This window comes from Lithobates pipiens, unplaced genomic scaffold (genome assembly GCF_037356315.1).
Source record: "Lithobates pipiens isolate NorthernLeopardFrog02 unplaced genomic scaffold, aLitPip1_a1.2 Scaffold_8, whole genome shotgun sequence".
Taxonomy (NCBI): domain Eukaryota; kingdom Metazoa; phylum Chordata; class Amphibia; order Anura; family Ranidae; genus Lithobates; species Lithobates pipiens.
This window is the reverse complement of record NW_027507903.1, coordinates 518,531,379-518,543,689: the sequence shown is the minus strand read 5'-3', so window position 1 is coordinate 518,543,689 and position 12,311 is coordinate 518,531,379. Positions and strand designations below refer to the sequence as shown.

The 12,311-nt window shown below is 45.6% G+C and overlaps 1 protein-coding gene across 4 annotated transcripts in view; it reads left to right on the top strand.

Moving 5' to 3' along the window:
• The first annotated feature begins 812 nt into the window (after positions 1-812).
• CUNH2orf42 (chromosome unknown C2orf42 homolog) overlaps positions 813-12,311 on the top strand; it is a 58,283-nt gene continuing 46,784 nt past the window's right edge. For 3 of the 4 annotated variants that reach the window (XM_077469442.1, XM_077469439.1, XM_077469443.1), the window contains exons 1-2: positions 813-965; positions 9,930-10,753. In XM_077469442.1, coding sequence (XP_077325568.1) covers positions 9,943-10,753 — 811 coding nt within the window. In that variant the 5' untranslated portion in view covers positions 813-965; positions 9,930-9,942. Of the gene's footprint in view, positions 966-6,539; positions 6,694-9,929; positions 10,754-12,311 lie in introns of those variants that run through there. The other variant, XM_077469440.1, reaches the window with a different exon arrangement.

Here is a 12,311-nt window from a genome sequence, read left to right as displayed (position 1 = left end):
AGGCTGCATGATGAGCGCTGGTGAGGTTGCATTGATGGACACTGGTGTGGCTGCATTGATGGGCACTGGTAGGCTACATTGATGGGCACTGGTGAGGCTGCATTGATGAGCGCTGGTGTGGCTGCATTGATAGGCACTGGTAGGCTACATTGATGGGCGCTGGTGAGGCTGCACTGATGGGCGCTGGTGAGGCTGCTTTGATGGGCGCTGTTAGGCAGCATTTGATGGACGCTGGTCTGGCTGCATTGATGGGTGCTGGTGGGCTGCATTTGATGGGCTTTTCATTTAAAAGGTGGTGTTTACATGGGCAGGGGAAAGTGGGTGGAGCCAGGGGGAGGGGCAGCAAAATGAGGTTTTGCCTAGGGTGTCAAAAATCCTTACAGCAGCCCCGTGGTTGGAGGATAGTTATTGGAGCAGCTTGGCTTTGTGTATACCCAGCTGGTATGTGAGTAGACTGCATTGTATTTCATATTTCAACAAATGGTACCGTAGATAACCCACCAAACTGGTGCACCTCATTCATCTCAAACCCAAATAATTCACAAATGCATGATTTTTTCAATATGGCTTCGTTTATTTATGTTTTAGGTCTTGTGTGGAGGAATTAATGTGTTGGTAAACTGACACATTTATTGCACCTAGGACAGGGCAGGCTGGAAGACCCAGGCAGCGATAAGGAGACCCGCTCCACACACCGCACATCATACAGATGCGCAGTGCCGCCCAGGGGCATGCCGGGACATCTCATTCTACCTCTGCAGTCCACACAGCACAGCAGGCGCCCCGGGTCGGATGAAACTACATTTCCCGGCGGCCCCGGGTGACGTCACGCGCCATGTGACCCGGCCCGCTCAATCGCTCCCTTTGTTACAGCGCTCACAGCGTTTGTAAGGCGCTCCGGAGGAGGGTGTGAGGCAAGGGCCCGGCTGTGGAGTTGGGGGCCCCGAGCGGTAATCCCGCTATAGGTAAGGGAAGAGGGCGGGGCTTTGAAGCGAGTGCAGGGGAGGGTGAGGGGACGGCTGCATAGCGGCGGCATTATAACGGGTGATGGCCACGTCCCCGGTGCAGTGAGGGAGTACCGGAAGTGACGTCACTGAGTGCCTCGCTGTGCTGGAGAGAGCTGAGTGCGGGGAGATAGAATAGACGGCAGGAGGATGGGGAGGCACGGTGATGAGTAGAAGGGGGGTGCCAATGTACGGGCTCAGCTCCCGAAGAGGCTTCATTAGCAACCAATAACCCAAAGTGCAGGGACAGCCAATCATAATTCTCCTTACTGTTAGCGGCTCCTAAAAGATGGATTGTGATTGGTTGCTGAGTGTCTTATGTCCTGTAGGGTTCATGGTGAAGTCTGACCCCAGTCCATGTTTGGACAGTGCTGGTCCTGGGGGGTGAATTGTAAAGGATAGGGCCTTATTCACACCGACACACTTCAGCTAAACAGGAGAAATGAACTACAAACCTTTTATATCTCCCACATCACTTACTCCTGAGTTGGGATGTTTCTGCTTCAACCACTGGCCTACTGGGGCAGATGTTTTATTTTTTGTCCACATGGTAAAAAAATGCATTCCTTTTTTTTTTTCTTTTGCTAAAAATGACTAATGCCCCAAAAAGAATATATTTTCTGGAAGCAGTTCCCTAAGTTCCCCATGCTTAATCTGGAGAAGACCTTTTTCCCAGCTCCTGATGGGTTTTACTTTCCTCTTTTTATTCCCCTGCAAAGTAAAGGCATAATGGGCTAGTATGCATCACATACTAGCCCATAATGTGGCACTTAGCTGCAAGTGAAGCCCATGCTGTCCCCGCTGGTGGCCGCATCCATCACCACCTCTTTTCCTTACGGTGGCGCGGACTTCGGCTCTGTGACTGGTCGGGGTCACGTGATGTCCTGCATATATGGTAAATATCTCCTAAACTGCAGGTTTAGGAGATATTTCCAGTACCTACGGGTAAGCCTTATAGGCTTACCTGTAGGTTCAAGTGGTGTAACTAGGTTTACAACCACTTTAAAGTGGATCTAAAGTGACCACAAGGGCACATTACCCACTTCAGTACCGGACACTTTCACCGCCTTGCCCAGGCCAATTTTCAGCTTTCAGTACTGTCACTTTTTGAATGGCAGTTACTCAGTCATGCAACACTGTATGCATGTGGAAATTTTTATATATTTTTTTTTTTTTAGACCAAGCTTTCTTTAGGTGGTATTTAACCACTTTAGTCCTGGGCAATTCCACCCCTTTTCTGCCCAGGCCTGCTTTTAGCTCTGTCAAACTTTGAATGAAAATTGCGTGGTCATGCAATACTGTACCCATGTGAAATGTTAGCTTTTGTTTCACACTAATGGAGCTTTCTTTTCTTTTAACCACTTCCTGACTGCCCTCATATGACGTCCTTGAGTTTGTGCAGGTATATCTGAATGATTGTCTTTTTCAGCCGCCGATTCCCTAAACCATAAGAATGATCATAGTGGCTAATCAGCCGCTTAATCGTTCCTACGGGCGGCGAGAAGGGACGTCCTGCTGCCATTGGTGAGTCTGCGAACGGACCGCCTGCCCCGGATGTTTACCATAGAGTTTTTTGGTGGACCAGATGGTCGCTGGAGTCTCTATGATCGTTCGGAGGCCAGGCTCAAGTGCGATGCTATGACGTCACGCCCGACCTCTGCATTCAAACAAATGGCGCTGCCTCGGCTGGAAAGCCGAGATTGTTTTTTTATTATTTCAGCTGTCCCAGCCTAGAGGTGAGATATGGGGTCTTATTGACCCCAGATCTCACTGTAACAGCCGGTTCACACAGGGGCAACCCAGGGGCAACCCAGGGTCCGACTTCAAGTCGCACTGTTGAGAAAATCAATGGTAGTGAATGGAGCCGTCTAAATGTACACTACAGCAGTAACTCCGACTTCAAAAAAGGTTCCTGTACGACTTCAATCCGACTTCTAGGTGACTCGTACGATTGCTTTCAATGGAAGTTGACTCCAAGTCGGATCTCCATCTATATTGAAACGACAATGTCGCCTCTCGAATATTAGAAACTCCAGGAGCAAACCAGGCCCTTAGGTCTGGTATGGATTTTAAGGGGAACCCCCTAGGCCGAAAAAACGGCATGGGATCCCCCCCAAAACCCATACCAAACCCTTATCCGAGCATGCAGCCCGGCTGGTCAGGAAAGGGGGTGGGGATGTCCCCATGTTGATGAGGACAAGGGCCTCTTCCCGACAACCCTGGCTGTTGGTTGTCGGGGTCTGCGGGCGGGGGGGCTTATCGGAATTCGGGAGCCTCCTTTAAGAAGGGGGCCCCCAGATCCCGGCCCCCCACCCTATGAGAATGGGGTACATCGTACCCCTACCCATTCACCTGGGGAAAAGGTCAATAAAAAACACACTACACTACTTTTTAAAGTAATTTATTAGTCAGCTCCGGATGTCTTCTTTCGACTTCTCCACTCTCTATGGCCTCTTCTCCCGGTCTCCGGTTCTTCTGCCGGCTTCTCCACTATCTTCCAGCTCTTTTGCTAGGGGGGGTGGCCCGGTCTCCTGCATCGTCTTTTTCCCTCTTCTCTTCCTGCGATGTTGACATGATGCTCTCTCCCGCTGTAAGGCCATGTGAGCGGTGTGCAGCAACTTATATAGGCATGATCACCCGGTGATGTCACATGGAGACCCCACCCCTTATGACATCACAGTCCCAGCATGCCCCGGGACTTGACATCATAAGGGGTGGGGCCACCACGTGACATCACCCGGTGACCACGCCCCATGCCAAATATAAGTCGCTGTACACCGCTCACACGGCATTACAGCGGGAGACAGCTTTGTGTCAACATCGCAGGAAGAGAAGAGGGAAAAAGACGACACAGAAGACCAGGCCACCGCTAGCAAAATAGCTGGAAGAAGATAGCAGAGGAGCCGGGAGAAGTCGGAAGAAGACCCCCGGAGCTGACCTGTAGTGTGTTTTTCTTGACGCTTTTTTTTCCCCCCCCCAGGTGAATGGGTAGGGGTACGATGTACCCCATACTCATTCACATAGGGTGGGGGGGGCTGGGCTGTAACAATGACAAGCGTTTTGTAATATGATGAGTTATGCTGTGTAAAAATGCAGCCATGCTGCATTATTTAGGCAATGCACCACGCCTTGAGCTGTGAGCAGGGCACATAATTGGGAAATAATTGTTTTCTAATGGTAAGCCTGCTTTGATCTGTGCGGTTCAGTATACATAATGTACATTTTTTTTTGGAAAAAATACACTCTAATGTATAAATAAAATAATAATGTATAAATAAATAAAAATCAACACAGTATATAACACTTTTTTTTTTGTAAAATATTAAAGATAATACGCCGAACAAATAGATTCCCAATGTGTCATGCTTTAACCACTTGCCGACCCCCCCCCCGCCGTCATTATATTACGGTAGGTCTGCACGATCCCGCAAATCGCTGTTTATGTACGTCAGCACCTTTAAGGGCGATAGCGGACACGGCCGCTGTACAGTGAGGGACCCAGTGCATGTGGCTGGCGTTTGTTTTGCTTTTTATATGTATTATAGCAAAAAGTAAAAAAAAAAAAATAAATATATATATATATATATTACAATTTTTTTGTTTATAGCGCAAAAAAATAAATACTGCAGAGGTGAACGATACCACCAAAAGAAAGCTCTGTTTGTGGGAAAAAAGGACGTCAATTTTGTTTGGTACAACATCAAATGACCACGCAATTGTCCCTTAGGCTGCTTTCACACTGCAGCGGGAGCGGCGTCGGCGGTAAAGTGCCGCTATTTTTAGCGGCGCTTTACCGTAGTTTTACCGGCGGTGTGCGGGCGCTAGCGGGGTGGTTTTAACCCCCGCTAGCGGCCGAAAAGGGGTTAAACCCGCCCGCAAAGCGCCGCTGCAGCGGCGCTTTGCTGGCGGTATTGCCGCGGTGTCCCATTGATTTCAATGGGTAGGAGTGGTATAGGAGCGGTGAATACACCGCTCCTTCACCGCTGCAAAGATGCGGCTAGCAGGACTTTTTTCCCCGTCCTGCCAGCGCATCGCTCCAGTGTGAAAGCCCTCCGGCTTTCACACTGGAGTTAAAGGGGCCGGTTTTTTTCAGGCGTTACACAGGCGCTATTTTTAGCGCTGTAACGCCTGAATACCGCCCCAGTGTGAAAGCAGCCTTAAAGCTATGCAGTGCTGTATAGCAAAAAATGGCCTGGTCATTAAGGGGGAAATTCTTCCGGTCCTTATGTGGGTTAAAATTGCGCACGCTTGTAGTATGGTGGCAAACTATGGTACTTAAAAATCTCCATTGGCGACGTTTTAAATATGTCTGCAAGTTACCAGTTTAGAGTTACAGAGGAGATCTAGTGCTAGAATTATTGCCCTCACACGTGTGGTTTGAAAGCAGTTTACCTCTGTTCACCTCTGCGTGCAAGCATGGGGGTGGTGAGTGACTTTAAATGATATATTCTCTTCTTTTTTTTTTGATCACTTTTATTCCTATCTCAAGGAATGTAAAGCATGCCTTTATGGAGAAATGTGGGGTCAATGAGTAAGATCCCACATTTCTCCTCTACAGTGTAAAGCATTAGATTACAAAAAAGAAAATTGATCTAGTGCTTTAAAAAAAAAAAAGCCATTGTTTATAATGGCCAGAGACAGAAATGTCGTTCTGGTCCTCCTAGACTAGTGATGGCGAACCTTGGCACCCCAGATGTTTTGGAACTACATTTCCCATGATGCTCATCCACTCTGCAGTGTAATGGAGCATTATGGGAAATGTAGTTCCAAAACATCTGGGGTGCCAAGGTTCGCTATCACCGTCCTAGACCATAAAGCTGAGCGGAGGCATTTTGTTTTCTCTGCTCATCTTTGTTACCAGCCACTGCAATCGCCGGATCAGTTCTTGGGGCTACCGATCTTCCAGGTAAGTCAGAGAACCACCGGGAAACAGCTTCTAAAAGTGATCGAGCAGTGAATCCACCACTACAACCATTTCTATTGGTTAGAGAATCGCAGGATGAAAAATAAAAATACCGGGGGTTATGGCATATTGCTGCAGCCATAACCCTGGTATTTCACTTCCGACTGAGGATCTCTTGTCTATGGCTTGGTCAGCAAGTGGAAAATAATGACTCATTATGCAGTAATTAATTGGTTCTTTAGCAGCTCCATACAGTTCTGTAGAAAAGACACAGCCACTGTTTCCACCAGTCAATTATAACAAGAGGTCACCGATTATTTCTGCTCTAGGTATCAATCAGCCACATGTGGTGCTGAAATCGGCTGCTCTAACTTAATGTTTCTAAACCCAGGACACTGCATTCATTATGTCTGGTCTCCCATAGTACACAAAACATGCAATTATTTTAGTAAATATAAACGGCTAAATACCTTTTTTCATCAGCAGTATATAGCAGTCTTGTGACTTCTATCAGTGTCTGGTTAAAGCTTGCAATAAGAATTTTAATTCTCCCCTGATTGTCTTATGAGGCTGCAGGACCCCCAACCCTCTGGACAGTGCTGATTGGCCCTATGCTGATTACATGCAAAAAAATCTTTAGCAATACACACCAAACTGAGCATGCGCAGAGTGTCCCCAATGCTCTGTTCTATCAGCAGATAGATTGGGGACTGCGGAAGAAGGGGAGAAGCAGGAACAAAACAGCCGTTTTACACAATGCAGAGGATTAACCCCTTATGTTCTACAGTGAGTATAACAAGCATGCTTTACTGCAAATACAGACTGATTTTACTGTTGTGGGTTTAGTAAAACTTTAAAGAGTCAGCAGCTACAAATACTGTAGCTGCTGAATTTAAAGTAGAACTATAGGCACAACTTTTTTTTCATGTTGGATAAGGCATAGGAAGATTATAAACCCTGTGAGATTTTTTTTTTTTTTCTTGCCATCTGTGTACCACTGACGAAATTTCCCTTCACTTCCTGCCCCATAGCCAATCAGAAAGTGACAAGAAATCCCTGCAGATTAGGGGAATTCTTTGGGGTCACCAGAACTATGTCTCCATTTGAAGATTTCCCCTCTATCACTTTTCTGGGGACAACCCAAAATTTGTGTTTTCATTTATTTTCAATGATAATGGTAAACAGGACAAATGTCTAATGTGGGAAGCAGGTTGCGACTCCTTGCAGCTTCACCCTGTGCATGTGTGAGTCTCGCTGCATTTTGTGAATGGTCCTGCAGCTTCTTGCGACCTGTGATGTGTCCCAAGAGGTTGCAAGCGGGGAGAAATTACAACTGTCTAGGCCTTGGAGATTCCAGCAGAAGTCGGAACGGGTACCTGACAAAACTAGATACCTGCTGACTTCCCAAAAGATTAACTTCTAAAATTGTTAGACCCCTTTCACACCAGGGCGTTTTGCAGGCGCTATATCGTTAGAAATAGCGCCTGCAATCCGCCCTAAAGAAGCTGCACCATTATGTGTAGTGCGAAAGCCCGAAGGCTTTCACACTACAGCGGTGCACTGGCGGCAGGACGTCAGGAACAAGTCCTGCCAGCAGCTTCTTTGGAGCGGTGTGTTTACTGCTCCTCCACCGCTGCTCCCCATTGAAATCAATGGGGCAGCGCTGTAATACTGCCGGCAAAACGCTGTGGTTTTATCCCTTTCTCGGCCGCTAGCGGGGGGTAAAAGCGCCCGCTAGCGGCCAAAATGCAAATCCGGCGATAAAATGCCGCTAAAAATAGCGGCGTTTTTTCGTCCACGCTATGGGCGGTGTGGTCTGAAAGGGGTCTTAGAGAAGGGGGGAGGATTCTTTAAAGTGGAACTTCAGGTAGTGTGAAGTTCCACTTTTTGGATTAAAAAAAAAACAACCTTTTTTTTATTGACGGGGGGAAAAAAAGTGCTTGTACATTGTAGAGTTGAAAGGTATAGATAACAACACTTACAATAGTGTTGATAGATAGAGATATATATACCCAGGTACAAAGCATCACATCATATGTAAAGCATATCCAAGATTTTATGGAAAAAAAAACTGTTAAAAAGAAAAACAAAACATCAGCCCGAGTTTATTGAGGGACGATTACCCAGAAGTCTTCTTTGTCTAGTCTCGGATGTTTAGCAGCAAAATTCCCAGACTCGGGCCATAACCATGATGACTCTCTAGGCGGTCTCATAATTGTAATAACCTATCCGTCACTAATTGTGGTGGGGCAAGACTTGGGTAATCAAACCAACTTTGCCAAATGAGATTACATTTTTTTTAACCGCTTTTCGATGGCGATAAGCCAACTGTTCTCTAAGTTGAATGGAAATAATTTAGGTGATCCACTGCGCCTTAGAAGGCACAGTGGGAGCCAACCAAAATCGGTCGCTCAGCTTTCTAGCTAGGTACAATAACCTGGACACCATAGTATAAATACCTTTTGGATACATTTCAGTATCAATTGCACCCAGCAAGCACACCAGCGGATCAAGAGGTATAGGTATTTGGGCTAGATCAGAAATCACCTGCACTATCTCTGCCCAACATTAGGCAAGTTTTGGGCAGCGCCATATCGTGTGTATGAAGTCCCCCCTGACCATCCAGCACTTTGGACATGAGGGAGAATCCTTTCAGCCCCAATCATATAGCCCATCAGTGTGTGACAGGCTCTGTGTAAGTGTAAGATAAATCATTGTGAGAGTTTAAGTGCAGCTGACACCGACACAGCAGGGAGAACCTCTAGGGCCATATCCCATTGATCCCCATCTATGGCTCTGTTATCGGGGACCCAACGAGCGAGGAGCTAGATATAGCTAACGAGAGTGTTTGTGTCTGCGCCTATATTGCATGTTGAAGTTGAAAATATTTATAAAATTGTTTATGTTGTAGGGAGAACTCACACAGCTGATCAAACTCCTTCAGAGTACTACCATTATACAGTTGGTGAAAGAACCAGATCCCATACTGTCTCCATGAGAAGAATCCCTGCAATTTACACAATTCAGGATAGTTAGGATTATTCCACAAGGGAGTAAACTCCATAGGATTTGTGATAGACAATGGGGGTTTTTTACTAAAGGAAAATCCACTTTGCACTGCAAGTGCGCCTGAAAGTGCACTTGGAAGTAAAGTCACTGTAGATCCAAGGAGGACATGCAAGGAAAATAAAAAAACAGCATTTTAGCTTGCACATGATTAGATGATAAAATCAGCAGAGCTTCCACTCATTTCAGATCTACCCCTTAGATTTAGAGCGATTGCACTTTCATGTGCACTTGCAGTGCAAAGGGGATTTGCCTTTCGTAAATAACCCCCAATGTCTCCCTGGCTGCCCACCAGACTCCCTTAAGCAAACTTGCTGTTGGAGAGGAAGGGGGAATATCCGGGAGGTCCATCTCTAAATGGGAATCGGCTGTCAAGGTGAATGAATGAATGAATGTGGGGTTGGATAAAAACACCAGCTGAACTATAGGGCCTGAATCTTCCCCAAGTCCCCAGCCAGCAAACTGTTGAAGTTGAGACACTGTGAAGTTTCACTTTAGGCCAGGTTTACACCTCCGATGGATGTGGTTCGCAGCAGGTGCATCCCTGTTCTCCATTTCAGGGCCAAATTTATGCCTGAATTTGGCCCTGAAACAGCCAAAAACGCACAGGGCTCCTGTGCAAGCCACTCTGCAGCCACAATGGAGATATGTAAACCGGCTCCATAGAGAGCCAGTCACAATCTCCTGTCATGCATATTGAATGCGGGGAAAATCCACATCAAATCCACATAGGTGTGAACCCAGCCTCAAAGTGGCTCTCAAGGCAAAAGGTTTTTTTTTCACCATAATGCATTCTCTGCATTAAGGTAGAAAAAATTTCAATAAAATAAACTACTAAAGATATCTGCTTCCTTACAATTTAGAATCAATATTAGTGTTGATCCTTTTCATGAAGGATGCATATTAAAGTGAGACAAGTCTAATATTTTTTATTTATTTTTTCATTGTTATTTTAGGCCATAAGCCATCATGGAGCCCAGTACTACCAAGCCAAAAGTTCCAGACTTCCTTTCCAACTTGGGAAAACCCACACTGCGAGGTGTACGCAAGTGCCCACACTGCGGTACCTACAATGGAACCCGGGGCCTCAGCTGCAAGAATAAGAGCTGTGGCACTGTATTTCGCTGCCGAGATGTCAAACAACCAACTAAGGATGCCGTGAAGCTGCTCACTGGTTCTGACATGCAGATCTTCTCTGTCAAACAGAGGGACAAAGGACCTGACCACAGATGTCTGGTGGTATTAGGAATTTCAGAGACCACCATCCAGACAGCTGAAGGCACAATAATCACTCATATTAGCTCAGGACGATGTTTTGCCCCCGGGTGTCTTAAAGCTGCAGCCCGAGGGGTGGTAGAGAATCAGTGCCAGCACATTAAGATGGCCTTGAACTGCCAAGTTGAAGCAGAGGCGCTCCAGTTGAAAAGTTCAGTCTTAAATGCCATGCAGATCCCAGCAGAAATCAAGCAAGACATATGGGAACTTGCTAGTGAGTGCCTAGGACCAATGGTTCAGAAGGTGACCAAATCCATCTTTGTAGTGCGTTGTAAAATCACTCAGCAGAACAGTCTTGGTTACCTCCATGTATACCTGACACGGAGAGATGGCCTACAGAAAGGAGTGGGGCACCTTTTCCAGTGTTCCTGTGAGTCTAAAGCATTGGCATCTAAGACTGAGATTCAGGACAAATGCGTGCATTACTACACCTGCCTGGCTGCTTTCGCCAGTGATGACATCCTCTCCGAACAGTTCACAGAACACTTCTATGTCATGTCTGAAGGTAAGAAATGTGGTCCTGTAACTAGTGTGACACGGGAGCCGGGCGAAAAAGCTTATTTAAGGGAAAATGCAAAAAAAACAACAGTCATTTATTGAATGTAGTGAAATGCTATCGGATACTGTTTGCTTTTTGTTTTTGGTTAATTCATTACTAAACATTACACACAATGCAAATCCATCCAGTAGGGTTGCACCGATTCCTTTTTTTTTTTTTTTTATTGACAAGTACCGATACTTGGGCCCAGGTAGTTACCGATGCCTTTTGTGGCACAATTTGATCCCATACAAAATGAATGGGCTCAAATCGGCCTACAATAAATCGCCTGCGAGTTGGACAGGAATACGGTCCGATTCCTGTCCGAATCACATGCAGTTTCCCCCACCACTCCTGTGTGAACCCAGTCTTGTCATAGTGACTTCAACCTAGGTTAACACAGAAGCAGTGGGGGGAAACTGCATGTGATTCTTACAGGAATCGCACCACATTCTTGTTCAAATCACATTAGATTCTTTTGCAGTGCAGTTTGAGCCCGTTCATTTTTTTATGGGCTCAAATGGTACTGCAAAGGTATTGGTTTCAGGTATTAGAGCACTTGCATGAGAATCGGCACCAATACCATTATCAGTGTAACCCTACCATCCAGCAATGAACACTGCTGTCAAGAATTAGAAAGGGCAGTTGATGTTGCATCGAGATGTATTTTTAGGCACGTTGTATTTAAATGGCTATGGTATGTAATGATCTCTTGCTGCTGAGAGATTTAATCACTACCAGTCACTGAAATAGGCTAGGGCTACAAAGGACATTTTTAGTAGGTTAACCTCTTGCCATCTACGTATTGCATATTTAGAGGATGGGCCTTATTGCCCACATGCTGCACATTTGCATCGATGGGCGGCAGAGCTTTCTGTGCTGAAAATCCGCTTGTTTTATGCTCCCACAGCTCTTGGTGTCTACTAATGATTGTGAACCCACAAACAGCCAATTGTGGCATAATTGGCGAGCCCTTTTCACACACCCACCCCCCACCAGTTGTAAAGACTTTGTTAGGGTTTAATAAGCTTTCTAAAATCACTTGCAACTAAATGTTAGGGGGTAGCAATTGATGGCTAAAACTTTGAAAACAGCCCTATTTATATGTGATTGATTTCATCTACAAGAGTCTACTCCTGTAGCTCACTCTATAGGGAGCTATTTGTTCCATATAGTTATTGCATTGTTGCTACTTGTAGAGAACAGTTGCTAATTTACTATATAATATGGTTGATGATTTATTATATAATATATACAACTGCAAAAAATCTGTTTAGGTTAAAGAGGTGACTGTGCTCTGGGGGGGCTGTAAGCACACTCTCACTATTAAGAAATTAAAATCACTTGTATAGCTCTGATCTAACTTTTAAGAGACCTCATTTCTGTTGACGTTGATGGCAAAAGGTACATTGAACCATTTAAAAAAAAAAAAAAAAAAAAAAAAGTTTTGATTATCCTGTACTGTTATGTGTTGGTGTGTGGACTGGATTGAAAACAGAATTTACCCATGTTTGCCCAGTAGTGG